The following is a 22,593-nucleotide window of genomic DNA, read 5'->3' on the forward strand; positions in this document are numbered from 1 at the left end:
CTTATTTGTAAACTTTACCTATGAAATATATAAGACCTTGTTTAGACTGCGGGAGTAAAGGGACTTTTCAGTCTCATTCTGGCAGGATAAACAAGGTATATTCTATTGTCTATTCTATTCTATTACCAGATCCATTGGGTCCAATGACAGCAGTAAACTTCTTCAAAGGTCCTATGGAGAATTTCCCCTTGTAGGATTTGAAGTTGTCCACTTCAATGTATTGAAGGATGGGTGACATTTTTCTGGTTGTCACAAACACTGGGGTGGTGGAGTTCAGTCCTTTCGCATTGGAATTGGAACAGAAACTTTAAAACTTAAGTAGGTAATAAAATTAATTTATTTAATTAATAATTAAGATTAAAAACGTTGAATTTTTTTGAACGCAAAATTCATCTTTCTCAAATCATCAAACATCAAACAATTCAAACATCAAATCGAAAAGATCAAAACAAAAACAAAAACACCATTATGGCGGTTTAGTGGCTCTAGAATAAAATATTTTAGCTAGCTGTAGAGAGAAACGAGATTATAAATTTATAAAATAAAAGGAAATTAGGATAAAAGAACCACCCAAAAAAAAGATAAAGTGATAGCAATTTTCCAAGGATTTTTGTTTTATGTTTTACTTTCAGCCTTTCAGCTAGGTACCCCAGTATTTTTTAAAAGAACAGAACAGATTACCCCTGCCGCCTTTTTTTAATTTTAATGCGCATTCTCTGTGCCTATGCTATGTTCACATACATCGATACCGCTCAAAAAACAAATTTAAATTTCAAGAGTAGCCGGGTTCTCACACATCTCTGTAATGGGATTATGGGATGAAGTGCCTTCTTATCAGTAAAATTTAAGGTAATTACTTGCATACTGGCATTAAAAGCCTTTTGTCGTTTCCTTTGCAGATAAAATGCAATTCATTATCAGTTCCAGTAACACTACCTGCTTTGATCACCTAGGAAACCTGTACAACAAGTAATTGTTTTTTTTTTTTCAGAACTCTCGTTTTAAATTCAAAAGTCTACATAGTCCCATGTCATGATTACTAACCATCTCCAAAGTTTGGTTTGTTTAAATTTCTTATATTTTACTCGTTTAGTTGTCACAGGACCTTCTTCCCATAAGCCGTTTTCATATTTTATTTCACCCTCCCTGATGATGAAGTACCTGACCCAACAAGAGGCGATAGATATTGATCAGACACTGTTTAACAAATACCTGTATGGCTAGAACAAGACGAGTGCACACCAGAAGACCTTTGCTTCTCGCTGCAGGAAACTGTGTTTGCTATGCTTGTGGAAACTACGGGTGAGTTTTCATCACCTTTGTGGGACTTGGGAGGGCACCAGGCTTGGAAAAAATACATTTGTATTTTGGACATCTGTTATATATTTGTTAAATAAATAAAGATTTGAAAAAGAATAAAAAAACTATACACTTTTGTGAAGTTAGCGCGTCTGCCAGCCTAGTTAGCGCGTCTGCCTTGTAAGCGCTAGGTCGCGGTTTCGATTCCCGCCCTGGGCGGACCAAGCTAGATGATCCGAAAAGAAAAAAAAAGGAGGAGAAGGATAATGTTCGTTCTCGCAACGGCCGGCTTTCTCCTATCCTGTCTTCCTTCTCTCTTCGATTTCGAGACGAAGGCCACTTGTGTATTTTCAATGGTTATCTGAAAGGGGACCTCTAAGTGAAATTTTTGCTATTTTTTATGAAAAAAATCCAAGAATGAAAGAGTCTGTCTCTCATGTTAAGGGAGATATATTGAAACATGGGTTTCTGTGGGTAAACACCATAGAATATGCTTTGGCAGTCAGGGTGTTGAAAATGAACATTTATAATCTTCTTGATTGAAAAAAGTCACATAATGAAATACGGTTTTTTCTCTTCAGAGCGGGCCATGGAGGAGAAGGATAATGTTTGTTCTCGAAACGGCTGGCTTTCTCCTGTCCTGTCTTCCTTCTCTCTTCGATTTCGAGACGAAGGCCACTTATGTATGTATTTTCAATAGTTATCTGAAAGGGGACCTCTAAGTGACATTTTGCTATTTTTTATGAAAAAAATCCAAGAATTAAAGAGTCTGTCTCTCATGTTAAGGGAGATATATTGAACCATGGGTTTTTGTGGGTAATCACCATAGAATATGCTTTGGCAGTCAGGGTGTTGAAAATGAATATATCTTCTTGATTGAAAAAAGTCACATAATGAAATACGGTTTTTTCTCTTCAGAGCGGGCCATGGCACACACCGGGAGCCAGGAGGTGCTCATCGTGGGGGGCGTGGGGTGCAACCTACGTCTTCAGGACATGATGCGGCTGATGTGTGAGGAGCGGGGGGCACGTCTGTACGCTACAGATGAGAGATACTGTATAGATAACGGAGCTATGATTGCGGTGGCCGGAGCGTTGGAGTTTGAAACCGGCCGAAGTACCAGACTAGAGGATACTTTCTGTACACAAAGGTAAATAATAGGAAATAATAATTTGTCTGGCTGGGGGACGAACAGAGAGAAGGCTAGTGTCTACCTGTGCGACTATACGAGTAAACAGGGAGGAGAACAGCTAACCCTAACCAGTCCAGCTAGCTGGCAGTTTTCAATATATGAACCGCAAAAATTCGAGTGAGTACTTGATTGCACTTTAAATTTAACGTAAAAAACGAATATGTAATAAAAATAGGCGTTCTTATTTAAAAATCCAAAGTTGGCACCCAATTCACGGACTTCCCGAAATTTTTCGCGCATCGCGAAATTGCCAAAATATCTAAGCTAAATGAGAGCTAGGTACTCCTTTCTAGAGAACTACCTGGGTACAGTACCTACTGATTAATATAATATAATAGGTATTTAGTTATGCAAGTTTATCATATATGAATTACAGATCCTATAACATGATGGATAGTAAAATATAAGGTATTTTTTTAGGAAATCTTATAAGGTATGGGGTTCATAATTTTTCTCTCTTTCCAGTCTGGACATGTTTAATAATTTATGTGCACAAAATAAGTGAATTATTACAGAATGGTCAACATGTACCTAGGTACTTACTTTTTGTTGCAATAGCATTAACTTTTGATGAAAGTAAATGATCTGTCTCAGATAAAGTTTCTCGTAGTGTTGTTCGATTATTTTCTCCTTCGTTAGTCTTTGTTTTAGACTTGGTTTTCTTTTGTTTGATGTAAACATCTCCTTATTTTGTATAGTGGAAAGGTACTTAATGTCATTGTTCTTCAAGTTTGTGTAGAAAAACCTCTGCCCCTGAGAATCACTTAGTTTTTTACCCAGGTTTTCTATATGCTGGCAGAGAATGGTGTATTGTGCTTCCATGAAATATATTATGTTGATTATAAAAGTACATATAACACAGGTAGCCAAAATGGCAAAAAATCCACCATAAAGCTCACACAGCATGATAGCCTCATAGTACCAAGATTCTGTCTCATCAATGAAAGGTATCCTTAGAGTTGACATGGCGATCCGTTCTGGATGTTTGGTTTTATAAATATTGGCTTGAAGTTCAATTTCTTCTGAACTAAGAGGAATAATTGTTTGAAGACCCATGAATGACATCATCAGTGATATAAACAGAAAAAACATTATCGTCGCTTTCTTGGATTTATCTCGACCTTTTTGAATAGCTTTGTTATTGATGGTGCAGAAAGAGTTTTCCATGTAAATTGCCAATTCCATTGTTTTTTCAGATTGTTGATTGAGACAAAGTATTTGAAACACAATCAAATTAATGACTGTATCTTCATATAATGTCTGAAAAAATTCCGGAAGATATCGTGTTGCTCGGGTGAATGTGTTCCAACCATGGCAGACAGTAAGGAAAATTACTACTGAATATTGAAATAGCATAAAGACGTAATGGGATTTCTTCTTAGACCGGCTGAAGTTGGATAATCCGCCACCATAAAGCTCACACAGCATGATAGCCTCATAGTACCAAGATTCTGTCTCATCAATGAAAGGTATCCTTAGAGTTGACATGGCGATCCGTTCTGGATGTTTGGTTTTATAAATATTGGCTTGAAGTTCAATTTCTTCTGAACTAAGAGGAATAATTGTTTGAAGACCCATGAATGACACCATCAGTGATACAAACAGAAAAAACATTATCGTCGCTTTCTTGGATTTATCTCGACCTTTTTGAATAGCTTTGTTATTGATGGTGCAGAAAGAGTTTTCCATGTAAATTGCCAATTCCATTGTTTTTTCAGATTGTTGATTGAGACAAAGTATTTGAAACACAATCAAATTAATGACTGTATCTTCATATAATGTCTGAAAAAATTCCGGCAGATATCGTGTTGCACGGGTGAATGTGTTCCAACCATGGCAGACAGTAAAGAAAATTACTACTGAATATTGAAATAGCATAAAGATGTAATGGGATTTCTTCTTAGACCGGCTGAAGTTGGAAAATCCCACTTTGTCTAAAATGTCACAATAAATACGAATTGAAGTCATTGTCCCTCCAGTTTATGCTGTGATTTTCAAAATTTTTAATATTACCTACTTCAAATTTTATTTTAAAGATATCTGAAATTGACTAAACGGCAAAACACTTCTTGGTACGAAATGGACAAAACTAGCTTGGATACTTGGATTTAATACACTCCTGACACGATATTAGGTAATTATGTAATTATCCTATAATATTACCCCATACCCGTGTTATTATTAGCTCAGCAAAAATAGGGTTTGTGTTCGTAAATTCGTAGTAGCTTAACCCATCCTTTAGGGCTGTTCGCCCCTACACCTAAGCCTCGGAGTGGGCTTTTTGTGTTTGGAGTTAAGCTGCTATCCCCGGGCCTTGATGGAACCTCAAAGCACCCTCACTGGTATATTTCAACGTCCTCAGTTTCTCTAAAATTCACCTGCAGCAGCTCTAGAAAGTCCACGCAATCAGGTTTATTCCAGAGAAAAGCTGTGAGTCCATATATCATTCCTTAAGAGGATACCAAGAAGTGCCATCCAGGCCAGAGGGCTTGGCTCAGGACCTCTAAACCGAAGGGGTCTTGAGGGATTTAGAGTCTGCTCTGGGGCCTTGATGGAACCTAGAGGCACCCTCACTGGTATATTTGAAACTCTTCAGTTTCTCTAAAATTCACCTGCAGCAGCTCTATAAAGTCCGCACAATCAGGTTTATTCCAGAGAAAGCTGTGAGTCCATATATAGGAAATCTTATTAGGTATGGGGTTCATATTTTTTCTCTCTTTCCAGTCTGGACATGTTTAATAATTTATGTGCACAAAATAAGTGAATTATTACAGAATGGTCAACATGTACCTACTTGGATAATCCCATTTTGTCTAAAAAGTCACAATAAATACGAATTGAAGTCATTGTCCCTCCAGTTTATGCTGTGATTTTCAAAAATTTTAATATTACTTCAAATTTTATTTTCAAGATATCTGAAATTGTCTAAACGGCTAAACACTTCTTGGTAAGAAATGGACAAAACTAGCTTGGACACTTGGATTTAATAGACTCTTGACACGATATTAGATAATTATGTAATTATCCTATATCTACCCCATACCCGTGTTATTATTAGCCCAGGAAAAATAAGTTTTGTGTTGGAAATTTTTAGAGGAAAGCTGGATTTTTCACTACTTTTTACGTAGGAATCGACCATCTTAATAAATAAAATTAGAGAACCGAAATGGACAAAACTAGCTTGGACACTTGGATTTAATAGACTCTTGACACGATATTAGGTAATTATGTAATTATCCTATAGTTACCCCATACCCGTGTTATTATTAGCCCAGGAAAAATAAGGTTTGTGTTGGAAATTTTTAGAGGAAAGCTGGATTTTTCACTACTTTTTACGTAGGAATCGACCATCTTAATAAATAAAATTAGAGAACCTTTTTAATTTACAATGGAAACGTTATGACTCTTATGCCACGATGATCCCGTACAAAGGACGGGTTAACCACTAGTTTATTAATAATTTTTACCCATTTGCAACTGCTCCATTATGTTGCTTACAACAAAAGACTTTGCTTGATTATGAAAAAAGGGGAAAATAATATAATAGGTAATAGTAATGATAATAACAGAGGGAAGTGCTTATGTACATCGGATAAAGTTAACGAAGCTGTACGCTATTTTGATGACCTTCAAGAAGAAGGCCCGGCTTGGAATGACGGCACCTCCGTAGAACTCCAGGTGGTTCGGCCGCTGACAAATCCTCAGTAGTGACATGAGACCTCGTTTTGTATCCAGAGTACAGTGTTGCCAGTGACTAGAGTTTATCGAGCGACATACCATGGCGTTGCAATCGTCCATTATCTGTCGTCATTGAACACATTAAAAACAAATCAAACATTAATGGTGGATTTCACGAATGACTTAATGAGAGATTTCACTAATGGGAGAATTTTCTAATGATAAAAGAAAGAGCTTTTAATGATCCAATGAGGAGTTTTTAAAAACTCCTCCTTTTTGAATCACTAAAAATTCCTTTTTGAATCATTAAAAACTACTTTTTGATTGTTAAAAACTCCTTTTTGATTATTGAAAATTCTCCCACTGTGTGAAATCTCTTATTAAGTCATTGGTGACACCGTAATAAGCTTTTAATTTGAAAGACTTGAGAGAAAACAGAGAGAGAAGGGAAGAGGCATAAAATAGGAGGGTATGGAGGGGTAGGATAAGGATAAATAAGGGTAGACCCCAAATATGAGTGAGAAAAGGTGCAGTAAAAGAGTAAGAACATCCGGTTCAAAAGGCAATTGAATGGACCACCACTAAATTGCAATTTGTGTTTAAACTTGCTTAAATTAATTGAAAAAAGCAATGTGATTGGTTGATTTTGAACTCTGTATTATTATTTAGCCAATCAGAAATCAGTATTGAACTAAGCTTAAAACTCAGATTATGGTTATTTACCGAGGGTTAGGTATTCACTAAAAGATTGAAGCAGTTATTATACAAATTAATAGAATTGAAGCCGTAATATAGTTGTTCAATCTACTCACCTCTGAGGAGTTGTTCAAAAAGAAATACTGCAGAGTCAATGTTATCATTTCGAACAGAAATTTACACTTTCTGACTTTGGACAAAGAGGAGCTTGTGTCTGTCAGTTGATAGAGACAAATGGAGAAAGCAAGATTAGTGAAGACTACGAGGGGTAGTATGATGGGGGTGAGCAGTATCTGCATCTGGAAACATAAACAGAAAAAAGTTTGACCGTAGGGATATAGGTAAGTGAGATTTGAGGAGAGGTATTAAGTGTATTAACATGAATTTTATCTTTCAGAGGAGGGTTGTCGCATTTGGCGGCATCCCTCTTCTGAGATATGTTGAGATATGTCCTTATCTGAGAGATAGGATCAGAGAGGCGAAGATTTTTATCTTCCCCTCTCAAATCCAGGTTTTCATTAGAGGTTCAACCCATGAGAGAGAAAGGGGGGAGGTAGTGGCACCGCCCTTCCTCTGCAATGGGTAGTATTAAGGATTATTACCTCGACATTTATTTGTAACTAGCTGAATTCCGTCGCTTCGCTCCGGAATCCCGCTGGTTCATCCCGAGGCATGGCCAAACTTGTAGAAAAGGCATGGCCGAACTTGTAGAAAATAATAAAAAATACGGTCGCGCTGGAAAAAGTAAACTACAAAACAAGAAATCATTGATACAGAAAAATCAAGAAGACAATCTAGCCAGCTGAGAATTGAAGTCCGAGACTCTGAGAACTGTAGGTTGAAAAATGCAGTCATCTCTGAGAAGAATCAGAGGAATGAGGAAAAAGAGAATGTTGTTTAAGAAGGACGATGTTGTACGGTAAAATAGAGAAGTACGGACTTATTCAACCTAGAGTGTCAGTTAAAGAACGGTGTATTACGGTACATGATATACGTACGGATCAGTGGACCACAGAATTAATAATAATAATAATAATAATAGACTCTTTTGAGTGGAAGTTAAACACTAGGCGAGGTTAACGCCGCGCAGGAAGGGTTCTCTACCACCTAACCCTTAGAGCTCCATTATTATGTGGTCAAATTATCAAATAAATGAGTATAAAATTCTATGCCTCGGTTGGGACATATATTTGAGGTAGAGACCGGGGAAGACAAAGGAAGTGGACAAAACAGGTACATAGTCCAGATTTGAGTGGAAGTTAAACACTAGGCGAGGTTAACGCCGCGCAGGAGGCGTTCTCTACCACCTAACCCTTAGAGCTCCATTATTATGTGGTCAAATTATCAAATAAATGAGTATAAAATTCTATGCCTCGGTTGGGATCGAACCCATCCTGAAAAAGTCCCTGAATTTTTACATAGCCTATGGCGCGGGCGTGAGGTTTGGCAACCTTGCTTCAATAATTTCTTCTTTTGGTTTCTAACTTCACACATATGCTCTCGCCCGGTTTTTCTTCAAAACATCAGAAAAATTTAGAATTTTGTCTATTTAGCGTAACAGACAGACATACACACACACACATACAGCCAGACAGACAGAAATTTTTTTAAATGTGATTTTTGGAATCGTGGATGCATAAGGAGTAAGAATAACTAAAAAATTCACGATTCTGAGCTATGTACAGACAAATCTACAATTTTATTTATATAGATGGTCAACATGTACTTGTATGTACCTATACTTACTTTTTGTTGCAATAGCATTAACTTTTGATGAAAGTAAATGATCTGTCTCAGATAAAGTTTCTCGTAGTGTTGTTCGATTATTTTCTCATTCATTAGTCTTTGTTTTAGACTTGGTTTTCTTTTGTTTGATGCAAACATCTTCTTATTTTGTATAGTGGAAAGGTACTCAATGTCATTGTTCCTAAAGTTTGTGTAGAAAAACCTCTGCCCCTGAGAATCCCTTAGTTTTTTACCTAGGTTTTCTATATGCTGGCAGAGAATGGTGAATTGTGCTTCCATGAAATATATAATGTTGATTATAAAAGTACATACAACACAGACTAACGCGATGCCTACTAATTCAGCTAAAACCTCAAACAGCATGATAGCCTCATAGTACCAAGATTCTGTCTCATCAATGAAAGGTATCCTTACAGTTGACATGAAGATTCGTTCTGGATGTTTGGTTCTATAAATATTGGCTAGAAGTTCAATTTCTTCTGAACTAGGAGGAATAATTGATTGAAGAGCACTAAATGACATGATCAGTGTTATCAACAGAAATAGAAAAATCAATATCGCCGCTTTCTTAGATTTAATTCGACTTTTTTGAATGGCTTTGTTATTGATAGTGCAGAATGAGTTTTCCATGTAATCAATATCGCCGCTTTCTTAGATTTAATTCGACTTTTTTGAATGGCTTTGTTATTGATAGTGCAGAATGAGTTTTCCATGTAAATTGCCAATTCCATTGTTTTTTCAGATTGTTGATTGAGACAAAGTATTTGAAACACAACAAAATTTATGGCTATATCTTCATATAATGACTGAAAAAATTCCGGCAGATATCGTGTTGCTCGGGTGAATGTGTTCCAACCATGGCAGAGTGTAAAGAAAATTATTCCTGAATATTGAAATAGCATAAAGATGTAATGGGATTTCTCCTTAGACCGGCTGAAGTTAGATAATCCCATTTTGTCTAAAAAGTCACAATAAATACGAATTGAAGTCATTTTCCCTCCAGTTTATGTTCTGTTTCTCAAAATTTTTAATATTACTTCAAATTTTACTTTCAAGTACGTGTAACGTGTTCGAAATTTGAAATTGGCTAAACACTTCTTGGTACGAAATAGACAAAACCAGCTTGGATTAAATACACTCCAGACACGATCTTAGGTAATTATGTAATTATCTTATAATTACCCCATACCCGTTCATTAGCTTAGCAAAACAAACTATCTACAAAAAGGATACCAATTAAAATGGTAAATATCGCAATAGGGACTTCGATGCAGCATGAAAAGCTTTCATAAGGGAAATACGAAAGCAAATAATAATACATTCTATAAAGTGAAGTATGATATAGGCGTACATAATACTAAAAGCAATTGATCGACTGAAGTATATAATTATGATGCCCCTAACTTTTCAGGAAAGTCTAATTTTTACTTTCTATCTATCAATACATAGGTGTATAAATGATAATTATTTTCAAAACGCGAAAATGATCGGAAATATCCTTTTCAGGTCTCCTCAGTCTAAAGGAAACTATAGAGTATAGGTTCAGCCTAAACCAAAATCTACATCTAATACATAAAAATGAATGTGTGTGTGTGTGTGTGTGTGTGTGTGTGTGTGTGTGTGTGTGTGTGTGTGTGTGTGTGTGTGTGTGTGTGTGTGTGTGTGTGTGTGTGTGTGTGTGTGTGTGTGTGTGTGTGTGTGTGTGTGTGTGTGTGTGTGTGTGTGTGTGTGTGTAGTTTATTTTCCGGTTCGTTTTTGTTAAGCTACGCCGAGCAAGACCACTAACTGGATGAGTGACATGAACGGCCATGCCTTAAGGACGGCTAATAATAAATATCTTATATTATAAAATCAAGATCCATTCACTCTTTCACATTCCATATTCACACACTGATCGCTCTATCTCCTGAACCACAACACCTAGAAAGCTGAAATTTGGTAGGAATATTCCTTTTATGGTCTAGGTCAGTTGTTCTTACAGCTGAACCCAGAGTTGATGATTTGCATGCACTTTCTGTGGGGAAAAGGAAAACAAAGTGGTGTAAACCGTATGTATTATGCTGTAAAACCCATAAAATACACGAGATCTCAATTAGACTGTTAGGGTAAAGGGACTTGCATGGTTGCTATCTGGATGGGTGGGAAATGGCATGTTGTAAAAAAAAAAGCCTTAGCAGTTAGGTAGGTACCTTCACAGTGATACTACACCTCTTTAAAAAATGTCCTCAGAGAGAGAAAAAAACTCTTGGATCTCATCATATATGTAAGTAGTTTAGATCTCATCATATAATCATTTTGTGTCATGTAAGTGTAATATTATTAAATGACATTTTTTTATGAATCACATCGCCCTTTTTATTATAGCACTGAAACAACTGCTACATAATACTGGTAACGTATGTCACACAGGTGAAATGACAAAGGTTAAACAAACGAAATGCATTTTTTTTTTTTTTTTTTTTGCGTTTTTTGTTTTTAAACCAATAAAATACAGAGACCTTGTTTAGGCTGCTGGGGTACCTAAAGGGACTTTTTAGTCTCATTCAAGCAGGATAAACAAGGTATATTTCTATTCTATTCTATTGTTACAGATTTGAAAACCCACCGTTACTCTATGTGAGCGGAGGTAATACCAGGTAATAGCCTACTCAACGACAGCGGTTACCGAATATTTGGTGAAACCATAGATATTGCCTGTGGGGCAACTGTTTGGACCGGGTTTGCTCGGGTTTTGAAACTGTCCAATGATCCAAGTCCGTGGGTAATAATATGAACAGATGGCTAAGAAGTAAGTAGTAGCTGTTACATTGATCCCCTAACATGAGGAGTTTTTTTTTCAATAGTGGTGTTACCTTCCACTAGAGTTTATTATTATTAAAGTTCCCGCCCTAGATGCTGGGTCAACACGCAGAGTAACCCAAGAAGTAACCCCCTTAAAATGTGCTATCATTTACTAAGACTGAGTACCTAGGACACCCAGGAGAAGAGATAGTAACCGTTACACTCAAACACAATCAAACCACTCTGAGCTTGCAAGAGGATCAGGTAGTTTTGAAATGGGGGAGAGCCAATAACCATGCTGTAAAGGTAGTGCAATGTCCTAAAACTAAAATGGACGTGGCCACATAAGGGATCAGAATGAGACCGCCTAACATAATAATAATTAAATAATAATAAAAAAAAAACCTTGAAACATTTACAATCGAAATGCGAGGTGCAAATTTTCTGTTGAGAATCAAACTCAAGACATTAATAAAGTAAATATGTTTTTTTTTTTTTTTTTTTTCAATAAATCAGTTTTTCATTTATTTTTAAACATATACCTACAATAACTTCTCTCTATGCTATGGCTGATTTTACACGCTTTATCTGTGTTGACTAATGAGGGGTTCAGTTTATGTAGCTTTTTAATTAAATCAAATTGACATAATAATCAATTCCTTTGCATTAGTATAAACAACAACAAATGGTGTATACTCAACAAACTAAACCAACCGAGTTGAACTGTAACAACGGAGTTATTTAGAGAGATTTCGCATCCTTCCCATCAATAATCCCTTATACCCAAACCATGTCGATATAGACGCCATGTTCTTTTATCATGTTTTTAGATTTAGTGTAAAGCGTGCGAAAAACCAAAATACGATAACCCAAGCAAACCTAGCGGACGCTCAAGAATCATACCTTTTATTGTTCAGTTATTGTCCCCGAAATCGAAGGGAGGATAACAGGAAAAAGCTAGTCGTTTCGAGAACGGAACCCTATCTGTTGGTGTAAACTTCTCCCTGGACGAAAATCGAACCCGCGACCTAGCGCTAACAAGCAGACGCGCAATCTCCAAGCTATGTAATTCACATACATGGGCCAAACCTGAGATTTATCGTTCAATTTTCGGGATTTTTTTTTTATTTAGGATATTATTTTTTTTTAAAAAAAGAGGTTTGACAGAAGGAACTGTAACTGCTATGGTCTTATCGTCCCGAAATCGAAGAGAGAAGGAAGACAGGATAGGAGAAAGCCAGCCGTTCCGAGAACGAACATTATCCCCTCAGGATAAAATCCGCCCCGGGCGGGAATCGAACCCGCGGGCTAGCGCTTACAAGGCAGACGCACTACCAACTAAGCTAGCTAGGCTGGCTATTTCGGGATTTGTTGGTCAATTGATTCCTATACGCTGTTTGTAGGTACCTTTGTGTTTGATGAGTATTTCACCGCCGTTTTTATTTCGTAGCAATGAAACAACTGCTACATTATACGCATGTGGTCTGTGTCGTAGCATGTCCCTTTCCTAGTATGTCCCTCATCAGATGGGCGAGAAGAGACACAATAGTTCCCATTTAGGTGTTGAGTCAACACGAGAACACCAGAAAGTTACCCGTTGAAATATTTGACTTGGAAAAACGAGTTCAAATTTTCGTCGAGGGTGGGATTCGAACCCGGGACCTTCTGCATGGCAAGCAAGCGCGTTACCACTGGACCAACCGTACCTTACCTGTACAGTAGAACCTCGATTATTTGAACTCCAAAATCGGTATTATTTTCTAGCTTTCAAAGGATTCGATAGGGTATTTATTCCCTATTTTGTTCTTTTGTACCTAAATTTTGCCTTTTTTCCATTGTCTTATACGGAACTTCCATTGTCTTATACGGAAAGGTTATTTCAACTTTCAATTCATTTTTCCCCCCAGAGGTACGAAGCTTATGAGTCTCCCCTATTGTGTGAAAGGTATGGACGTGTCGCTCTCAGGTATCCTGTCCTATATTGAGTCCAGAGCGCCTGTATGGCTAGAACAAGACGAGTGCACACCAGAAGACCTTTGCTTCTCGCTGCAGGGGCCTTTCTGTTTACCAGGATAGCGTTTTGACCACTGAGGCAGGTGTTTAAGTAAAGCTTTTACAAACTTCCACTTCGATGACAGCAGGGAATTTTAAATGAAATTGATTTACCTCCGGTGCTTTGCAAGCCTGGAAATCCGCCTTACAACAGAGAACTCTGGCGCTGTCTGTGTCTACTCTGAGTCCATAATAATCACAGAGGTCGCCTTTCTGTTTACCAGGATAGCGTTTTGACTACTACGCCACTCAGGCAGGTGTTTAAGCAAAGCTTTTACAAACCTCCACTTCGATGACAGCAGGGAATTTTAAATGAAATTGATTTACCTCTGGTGCTTTGCAAGCCTGGAAATCCGCCTTACAACAGAGAACTCTGGCGCTGTCTGTGTCTACTCTGAGTCCATAATAATCACAGAGGTATTGAGCTTCTGCCTCCGTGCTTAACATCAGTGATTTCTTGATATAGGATAGGGGCAGGCAGTTGTTCTTACAGCTGAACCCAGAGTTGATGATTTGCATGCACTTTCTGTGGGGAAAAGGGAAACAAAGTGGTGTAAACCGTATGTATTATGCTGTAAAACCCATAAAATACACGAGATCTCAATTAGACTGTTAGGGTAAAGGGACTTTAGTTGTTCTTACAGCTGAACCCAGAGTTGATGATTTGCATGCACTTTCTGTGGGAAAAAGGGAAACAAAGTGGTGTAAACCTTATGTATTATGCTGTAAAACCCATAAAATACACGAGATCTCAATTAGACTGTTAGGGTAAAGGGACTTTTTAGTCTCATTGGAGCCATCTAGCCCGTTACATAAACACACCGTGAAGGGCATATTATGGCTCAAGTATTATTGAAATAAGATCTTACCAGATCCATTGGGTCCAATAACAGCAGTAAACTTCTTCAAAGGTCCTATGGAGAATTTCCCCTTGTAGGATTTGAAGTTGTCCACTTCAATGTATTGAAGGATGGGTGACATTTTTCTGGTTGTCACAAACACTGGGGTGGTGGAGTTCAGTCCTTTCGCATTGGAACAGAAACTTTTGTTGGTCAATTGATTCCTATACCCTGTTTGTAGGTACCTTTGTGTTTGATGAGTATTTTACCGCCGTTTTTATTTCGTAGCAATGAAACAACTGCTACATCAGACGCTTCTGGCCTATGTATCGTAGCATGCCCATCCCGTAGTATGCCTCTTGTCAGATGGGCGAGGAGAGACACAATACTTCCCATTTAGGTGTTGAGTCAATACGAGAACACCAGAAAGTTACCCGTTGAAATATTTGGCTTGGAAAAACGAGTTCAAATTTTCGTCGACGGTGGGATTCGAACCCGGGACCTTCTGCATGGCAAGCAAGCGCGTTACCACTGGACCAACCATATACCTAGTTACCCTCAAAATCTTTAAAATTAACCTCCAAAGGAGACTTCAAAAATACCATGGTTCGGCAGCTGTTTAGGGCCAAATTTCACAGGAGTTTCCTTGCCTACTGGAAGGCGGTCGAAATAGCGCTAACCGCCAATCTTCTTCTTCCTAGTCTTTTCCTACTTAGATAGGGTCGGTGCGGCGTTTCTTGTCAGTCCCTTCCAGGCAGTCCTATTGTGTACCTCATGCCCTGTTAATTTTTTCTCACTCAAGTCTTGATTCACACAATCCTTCCACCTTTTCTTCGGCCTCCCTCGCCCTTTTCTCCCCCTCACTTCCATTCTCTCAACTCTTTTCTTTCTCCTATGTCTCTTCTTTCAACATGACCATACCACTGTTAATACTGGGTGGACTCCAATTGCTTCCAGTCTGAAATTTAGAGGCGTAAGGAAAATTGCTCCCATAGTAATACTACCTTTCTATACGAGGTTTTACTTACCTGTTCATGGAGCTGGCATAGAACAATATACAGTGTTCTAGTATAGTCATGAAAGTGGAGGGGTCTATTTGCTGAATACTCGCATCTTGTCGTACACATCTCAGCCGATCAGATATGAACCCATGCACCTCACACCAGGGGACCCGGGTACTTCTGATCACCCTGTAGAATAGAGAATAGAATAGAATCAAAACTAGAGAGTGACTTAAACAGAAATTTTGGCGAATTTTTTTTTCGTGGGGATGTTTTTTTTTAGAGGTTTGATAGAGGGAACTGTAATTGCCAAGGACTTATCGTCCCGAAATCGAAGAGAGAAGGAAGACAGGATAGGAGAAATTCAGCTGTTCCGAGAACGAACCTTATCCGTTCAGGATAAAATCCGCCCCGTGCGGAAATGGAACCAGAAAAATAGCGCTTACAAGAAATCATCAAGGATTATATTTTTTTTGGGAAAAAATAGATGTTTTACAGATGGAAAAAATCTTACCTGGTCAGCAAATGCTGCACAGTGGTAATCAGCACAGGGGCAGGTCTCAAGTTATGAGGGGCGGTCATTTCTACCCCGGCTGCTGATCTATGGTAGCATTTTACCATGAGGCTAGGATTTGCCCGGTATTGGGGTTTACCAGAGCCGTGAGCTCTGGAAAGGGCACCCCGAGGCCCCTGGGGTCTAGCGCGCATGGCACCACGCATGCGCGGTGCACTTCGGTAGATATCTTCCTCACTGACCTCCAGCGGATGTATTAGGTTCTCCAGGAATTCTAACGTAGAGGAATTCTCTTCCTGTAACACAGAATAGAAAAGTAGACATTTAAGAACGTGATTAAAAAAAAAAAAAGGTTTGATAGAGGGAACTGTAGCTGCTAAGGTCTTATTGTTCCGAAATAGAAGAGAGGATAGGAGAAAGCCAGCCTTTCCCAGATCGAACATTATCCGTTCGGGATGAAATCCGCCCGCGGCGGGAATCGAACCCGCGGCCTAACTTAAGAACATGAAAAACAGCATATTTGACTCTGGTTTTCATGGCGTAATTTTGCAATCCCCAACGTGAAAAACCAGCACATTTGACTTTGGTACCAACGGATTCCGAAAACTAAGCAACGTAGAATATGGTTGTTTTAAGGATGGGTGACTGTCAGGTTAGTTTAAATCAGGTTTAATCAGTTAGTAGGTACCCTCTAGGAAAATAATAACAGACTCTTGAGTGGAAGGTAACCACTAGGCGAGGTTAAAGCCGGAGGCGTTCTCTACCACCTAACCCTTAGAGCTCCATTATTATGTGGTCAAATTCTCAAGTCGTTTATGTTTTAGTTTGATAACTATGCAGCTAAATAGGGAGCGCGCAGCGCGACCGTATTTTTTATTATTTTCTACAAGTTCGGCCATGCCTTTTCTACAAGTTTGGCCATGCCTCGGGATGAACTAGCCGGGATTCCGAAGCGAAGCGACGGAATTCAGCTAGTAATCTCATAAAATCTGTTGTCTAAAACCGTTTTCTGTATTTGTTCTCAGGTATCGTACAGATGAAGTGTTCATATCATGGCGAAAATGAATGTATATACCGAGTGTGTTAAGAAAGTCGACAGATGAGATGTGAAACTCATGTCATCGAAGTGACACATGAATGAAATTTATAGCAGCTCTCTCCTCTAATCTAAATTATGCAGTTTATCCATTCCTTTGCATTAGTAAACAACGACGTACAACAATGACTTCGCTTTATACGGAATGTGAGTTCTAGGTACAATTGAAATATCTTGATAATTCGAACCTTTCGATAATTGAAAATGTACAAGGTGTCCAAAAAATAGACTGACTTATTTTCACCACTCAAGAGTTTTTCCTACATAATTTTACTTACTGCAGTTTAAAAAAGGTACCAAAGGTAGCTATTATAATATTTATAATTAGATAATTATTACTAGTTGGACAGTCAACAACGCCCGGTGGCCCTATACAGGAATCAACTGTTCTGGGTGAGATTCAAATCCGTCAGTTGTTCTATCAACAGATCAGTTTCCAGGAATTCTATAGGTTCTCCTTTTCACGTCTGTAATTAGGAAAGATGATAGAGTTGGGCAGTTGGGAGAGGGAAGAAAACGGGAGTTTTAGTTGTTTCAAGCACTTGCTTATGTAATTAAAACAGAAGTAAATAGAGACTCCTCAGCTCTAACCTTCATGGAGCCAGTATATACTAGTAGCATGAGATTTCCCAGATGGTCACCCATCAACCATGAAGTCGGAATATTTCGACATTATAAGATTGACTTGACGTGTACCTAATACAAAATAGTCAACTAAGGAGAAAGAGCATAAAACTTACAATGCTCTTTCGCCAGCTGGACACATTTCCATGCAGGTTCCTCGGACGAAGCTTCCCAAAGGTACTTCCTCAGAAGTAAAATTTTCCAAAGAATTGCTCATAGCTCTCTCACTAGAATAATCCTAGGTACGGAGAATTTTCTTTTAGAGTGATTGGATTGAAAAGGGTGAAATCCTCTGTGTCTCCTTGTATTGATCATAGAATTAGTCCGTAGTCAGTGGTTAATGGTTTACGAATGATGACAGCAACCTGAAATCAAAAGAATCCTCAATTGAATACTTGAAAATTTTCTTATAAAATTAATTATACATAATCATTTTCAGGTACCTAATTACCTACTTACTAGGTAGGTACTTCTCAAGGTTTCAAGGTAAAACAAACCTAGGTTATAATCCCGGAGCATGATGAGTATACCTGCAGCAAGATGAGTATATTGAGTATACCCGCAGGCAATACCATGTGACACGACTCTAGATAATATGTGAGACAGGTATACCGATTCAAGATGCCTTAGACAGGTATAGAGGGGGCCGGGGGGAAGATACCTTATATGAGACAGGTATACCTACAGAGAGGGGGGCCGGGGGGATATTACCGTTTTAACCTTATAACTTCTGGTCGAACTTGTACAAGGTTAGGCCAGGTATGCGGAATAATAGATAACATAATCGGGCATGTGATAACGCCAGGCCAAGGAACTGTAGACTGGTTTTCAGAACCGAAATGACCAAGTAGGTAGGTAAACTTCATGTGTAAACGGTTAACCGAATGGTTACGCCATGCAGAAGGTCTCTAGGTAATCTTCCTGTGTAAACGGTTAACCGAATGGTTACGCCATGCAGAAGGTCACGGGTTCGATTCTATGATCACTCCGGCAGACCTAATCCAGGGAGTGAGCTTTCTATAAGATCGAAAGCCAGTTCAACCTTCCTCGGGTACCTCTAGTGACTATTTTCACGGTTGACAAAAATTGTATACCTACCTACTTGTATTTCGATTGATTGATGGATTGATACGTTTAACGAGCCATTTAATGGCCTGATTTTTAGCTCAATTGACTTGTATTTCGATAGCAAATATTTGAACGGGTTATTTTTTGGTGATGCTCTTGTGTTAATCTAATTGGGAACTTTTGTGTCTCTTCTCGTCCTGATGAAGAATGAAGGGCACACTACGGGCATAAAAATCCAGAGATAGAGATGTATACTAACAACTTCTTCTTCTTCTTCTTTTTCTTTTTCTTCGCCTTTTCCCGTGTACAGACGGGGTCGGCGTTTTTCGTCAACCTCTCAATCAGCCCTAAGTAGTGTGATTGCTTTGGACTGACATTAGGTTTTGGCTACAAATTTTAAGAGTGGACGCCCTTCGCATTCAACCTTTTGCTATTTCTTTAGACACTCACAACTAACAAACTGAAAATGGCACTCACAGTTTGTTGCTATTTTTCCTACTGAAAATTGCATCTGGGTATTCTGTTTGACGTTACCCAGAACGACTTGGAGTCCTACTCGAACTCAACTCTTGTTCTCGACGCTTCCATAAAGTGCTTCTTACGTTGTCAGGAATGGCAACGGTTCACGATTCCTATATTACTATTCCTGCATATAAACAACAACAAATGGTGTACTCAACAACTAAACAACCGAGTGAACTGTAACAACGGAGTTATTAGAGAGATTTCGCATCCTTCCCATAATAATCCCTATACCCAAACCCATGTCGATATAGACGCCATGTTCTTTTATCATGTTTTTAGATTTAGTAAAGCGTGCGAAAACCAAAATACGATAACCCAAGCAAACCTAGCGGACGCTCAAGTAATCATACCTTTTATTTGTTCAGTTATTGTCCCGAAATCGAAGGGAGGAGTACAGGAAAAAGCTAGTCGTTTCGAGAACGAACCCTATCTGTTTAGGGTAAACTTCTCCCTGGACGAAAATCGAACCCGCGACCTAGCGCTAACAAGCAGACGCGCAATCTCCAAGCTATGTAATTACATACATGGGCAAACCTGAGATTTATCGTTCAATTTCGGGATTTTTTTTATTAGGTATTATTTTTTTTAAAAAAAGAGGTTTGACAGAAGGAACTGTAACTGCTATGGTCTTATCGTCCCGAAATCGAAGAGAGAAGGAAGACAGGATAGGAGAAACGGTTAATGCCTGGGGCATTTTCTACCAAGGCTCGCAGATATTAGCCGCAGAAAACCACAGAGGTCGTTGAAACTTCTCTCCATGGCTCATCCCATTAAAATTATGCCGCAATTAGTACTTTAAACCACGTTATGCACAGATCCATGCTATTAAAACTTGAGTATGAATGTATGGAATCTTTCTGGCATTGAAAATTTAATCAAGTAATTTTCTCTGTGTAGCAAGCATAATCCAAACTGAGGTGGAAAAGATAAAGTTGAAGAAGACTTTTGAGAGAAGGGGTGAAGGGAGGAGGTACTGGATAGGATGGTATGGAGGAGTAGGATAAAAGACCGTAAGATCGACCCCAAATGAAATTCGGAAAGGACTAAGTGAGTATAATCAGTAATCTGAGTAGCCGACTGGGTACCTAGGTATCAGGCTTGCACGCCGGAGTTCCCGGGTTCGATTCTCGGCGGGGTCGAAGTTTTTTACCACAGTACCTAATTCGATTTGATTGATTGAATAATTCGATTGTCATCCATTTGGGTAAACTTTAAGTTTAGGGGGCTGAAATAAATTGATGCAGAAATGTAGATGAAATGTCATGACTCCGCTGGGATTCGAACCCACTCCCTCCCGATGGGAAAGAACTCTTGGTTACTTACTTTCTGAACAAGGCGAGATGTAGGGCGGAAAAGACCGTGGCAGCTACACAAGGGATGTTAGGTAGGGTACGAAATACTAGGGTATAGTTGTGCATGGAGTAGTGAAGACATAACTCTAGAGTGGACTGGATAGGGGTGTATCTGAAAGAATGATAATAATAGAATACCTTGTTTTTTTTTACCCCGATTTTTAACTGCTAAGGTCTTGTCGTCCCGAAATCAAAGAGAGAAGGAAGACAGGATAGGAGAAAGCCAGCCGTTCCGAGAACGAGCATCATCCTTTCAGGATGATCCGCCCCGGGCGGGAATCAAACTTGCGGCCCAGAGGTAACCAGGCTGGCTGCCTTCCACTTTTAATCAGGGTTAAATGGTAAGCGATTGCTGTAGGTAATCATTTCACCCTTTCTTTGTAACTTCTTGAATTATATGGCTTTCTCTTATCCGGTCCTCCTTCTCTCTTCATTTCCGGAGCGGTAAGACCTTAGCATTAACAGTTCCCTATATCAAACCTCTTCAAAAATAGTCTAAATCTAAATCAATATATCTACAGGGTGGTTAAAGCATATTTATTCTCAGTAGGTATACAGGATGTATCATAAGTCATAACCTACCTCTGTAAGGATAAAGCCCGATGTAATATGTCGTATTGATCAATATTAACTATCAAATGAACACATTCCACTTGTAATCTAGAGGAAGTCATTTTCGTATACAGGGTGTCCCAGAATTCATCATAGAGGGAGGTACACTGGTGTAGAGTTTCCTCGAGTTGTTTTCGGTTCAGATATTTGTCTATACAGGGGGGTCGAGTGTTCTTGTGCTCGTTACATGGCCTGGAAAATTCAATTGGAAGGATACAGATTAAATATACCTAGTTATCCTCAAAATATTTAAAATTAACCTCCAAAGGAGACTTCGAAAATACCATGGTTCGGCAGCTGTTTAGGGCCAAATTTCACAGGAGTTTCCTTGCCTACTGGAAGGCGGTCGAAATAGCGCTAACCGCCAATCTTCTTCTTCCTAGTCTTTTCCTACTTAGATAGGGTCGGTGCGGCGTTTCTTGTCAGTCCCTTCCAGGCAGTCCTATTGTGTACCTCATGCCCTGTTAATTTTTTCTCACTCAAGTCTTGATTCACACAATCCTTCCACCTTTTCTTCGGCCTCCCTCGCCCTTTTCTCCCCCTCACTTCCATTCTCTCAACTCTTTTCTTTGGAGTTTGAAACCGGCCGAAGTACCAGACTAGAGGATACTTTCTGTACACAAAGGTAAATAATAAGAAATAATAATAATTTGCGTGAATCAAGATTTGAGTGATGAAAATTTAACAGGACATGAGGTACACAATAGGGCTGCCTGGAAGAAATTGACAAGAATTCAAATAGGTAGGAAGAAGAAGAAAAATAGGTAATAATAGTGTTTATAATACGTTGTTTACTGGGCTTGAAGGGGAGCACGCCTTCCTTGTATGCGCAAGGTATTCCCTCGATTCTCGCCCGGAGCGAGCTTTATCTTAACCAATGAGGTTCGTAATCTGAACGGTTGGCTTTCTCCTATCCTGTCCTTACCTCTCTGATTTCAGGACGAGAAAACCTTCGTTGTTATAGTTTCCTCTATGAAATCTCTTGAAATAAATAAATTAATATTGCTCTTTACTGTGAATACTGCAATAGAAATAAGCTCATAAAATCTGTTGTCTAAAACCGTTTTCTGTATTTGTTCTCAGGTATCGTACAGATGAAGTGTTCATATCATGGCGAAAATGAATTAGCACGTGAACCGAAGAATCCGAAGATTCCGTTAGCTGCCAGGAAGTGTTATCGTGTTTCGGTGAAGACATAAAATTAGGATTTCCGATAATTCTACCAGAATTCGTGCGGTAAAATCTTCCAATTTTGACCAAGCAATTAGATGTTTATCGTTTTATCGTTTATTTTTAGTCAACTAAATTTGTATCCGCAGAAGTACGGTTTTTACTACACATTTTTTAAGTCTGTTTAAAGTGATTTTTCAGTTTTCATAGTTTTTTACTAGGCCCTCAAAATAAACAAAACATCGTAGACTGCTGGTCCTTAACCTTTGGTGATTTAAGATCAGATAATAAACAAATTTTGGTCCACAAGAGAGTTCTAGTAAACATAATTGAATTTGAATCACGTAT

General features: G+C 38.6%; 3 protein-coding genes and 2 long non-coding RNA genes across 6 annotated transcripts in view; 2 read left to right on the forward strand and 3 right to left on the reverse strand.

Moving 5' to 3' along the window:
• The window catches only part of LOC103508854 (structural maintenance of chromosomes protein 1A-like), a 32,906-nt gene extending 32,489 nt beyond the window's left edge, over window positions 1–417 (reverse strand). The window contains 1 exon segment of the mRNA XM_017443966.2: window positions 127–417. Coding sequence (XP_017299455.1) covers window positions 127–238 — 112 coding nt within the window. The 5' untranslated portion in view covers window positions 239–417.
• A 371-nt stretch (window positions 418–788) lies between these two features.
• On the forward strand, window positions 789–1,168 carry LOC113467303. The gene is made up of 2 exons (XR_003391438.1): window positions 789–849; window positions 992–1,168. It is a non-coding gene; the product is annotated as an uncharacterized LOC113467303 (long non-coding RNA).
• A 4,877-nt stretch (window positions 1,169–6,045) lies between these two features.
• LOC113467295 lies at window positions 6,046–17,339 on the reverse strand. Of its 2 annotated transcripts, none has more exons than XM_026823400.1 (3): window positions 17,173–17,339; window positions 6,982–7,164; window positions 6,046–6,292 (listed from the first exon to the last, which is right to left on the reverse strand). In XM_026823400.1, exons 2-3 carry the CDS (start codon window positions 7,162–7,164, stop codon window positions 6,071–6,073), a joined length of 405 nt encoding a protein of 134 aa, XP_026679201.1. In that variant the 5' UTR covers window positions 17,173–17,339; the 3' UTR covers window positions 6,046–6,070. The 2 variants fall into 2 exon arrangements, with proteins under 2 accessions (XP_026679201.1, XP_026679205.1); XM_026823404.1 differs by having other exon boundaries at window positions 17,234–17,336.
• Window positions 11,311–13,427, forward strand: LOC113467301. The gene is made up of 2 exons (XR_003391435.1): window positions 11,311–11,399; window positions 13,300–13,427. It is a non-coding gene; the product is annotated as an uncharacterized LOC113467301 (long non-coding RNA).
• LOC113467291 lies at window positions 13,657–21,373 on the reverse strand. The gene is made up of 3 exons (XM_026823393.1): window positions 21,046–21,373; window positions 20,435–20,575; window positions 13,657–13,970 (listed from the first exon to the last, which is right to left on the reverse strand). The coding sequence occupies exons 1-3, from the start codon at window positions 21,135–21,137 to the stop codon at window positions 13,706–13,708; spliced, it is 498 nt and encodes a 165-aa protein (XP_026679194.1). The 5' UTR covers window positions 21,138–21,373; the 3' UTR covers window positions 13,657–13,705.
• Window positions 21,374–22,593: the final 1,220 nt, after the last annotated feature.

Source organism: Diaphorina citri, unplaced genomic scaffold (assembly GCF_000475195.1).
Source record: "Diaphorina citri unplaced genomic scaffold, Diaci psyllid genome assembly version 1.1 scaffold21, whole genome shotgun sequence".
NCBI lineage: Eukaryota > Metazoa > Arthropoda > Insecta > Hemiptera > Psyllidae > Diaphorina > Diaphorina citri.

Excerpts from the sequence above, each read along its gene's own strand:
- LOC113467291 (XM_026823393.1), bottom strand. The coding sequence starts at position 21,137 with ATGACTTCCTCTAGATTACAAGTGGAATGTGTTCATTTGATAGTTAAT. Across the intron at positions 20,576-21,045 it reads CGGGCTTTATCCTTACAGAG|ATACACCCCTATCCAGTCCA; the intron begins GTAGGTTATGAC and ends TCATTCTTTCAG. Across the intron at positions 13,971-20,434 it reads CATCTCGCCTTGTTCAGAAA|AAAGTGCATGCAAATCATCA; the intron begins GTAAGTAACCAA and ends TTTTCCCCACAG.
- LOC113467295 (XM_026823400.1), bottom strand. The coding sequence starts at position 7,164 with ATGCAGATACTGCTCACCCCCATCATACTACCCCTCGTAGTCTTCACT. Across the intron at positions 6,293-6,981 it reads TTTTGAACAACTCCTCAGAG|ATAATGGACGATTGCAACGC; the intron begins GTGAGTAGATTG and ends CAATGACGACAG.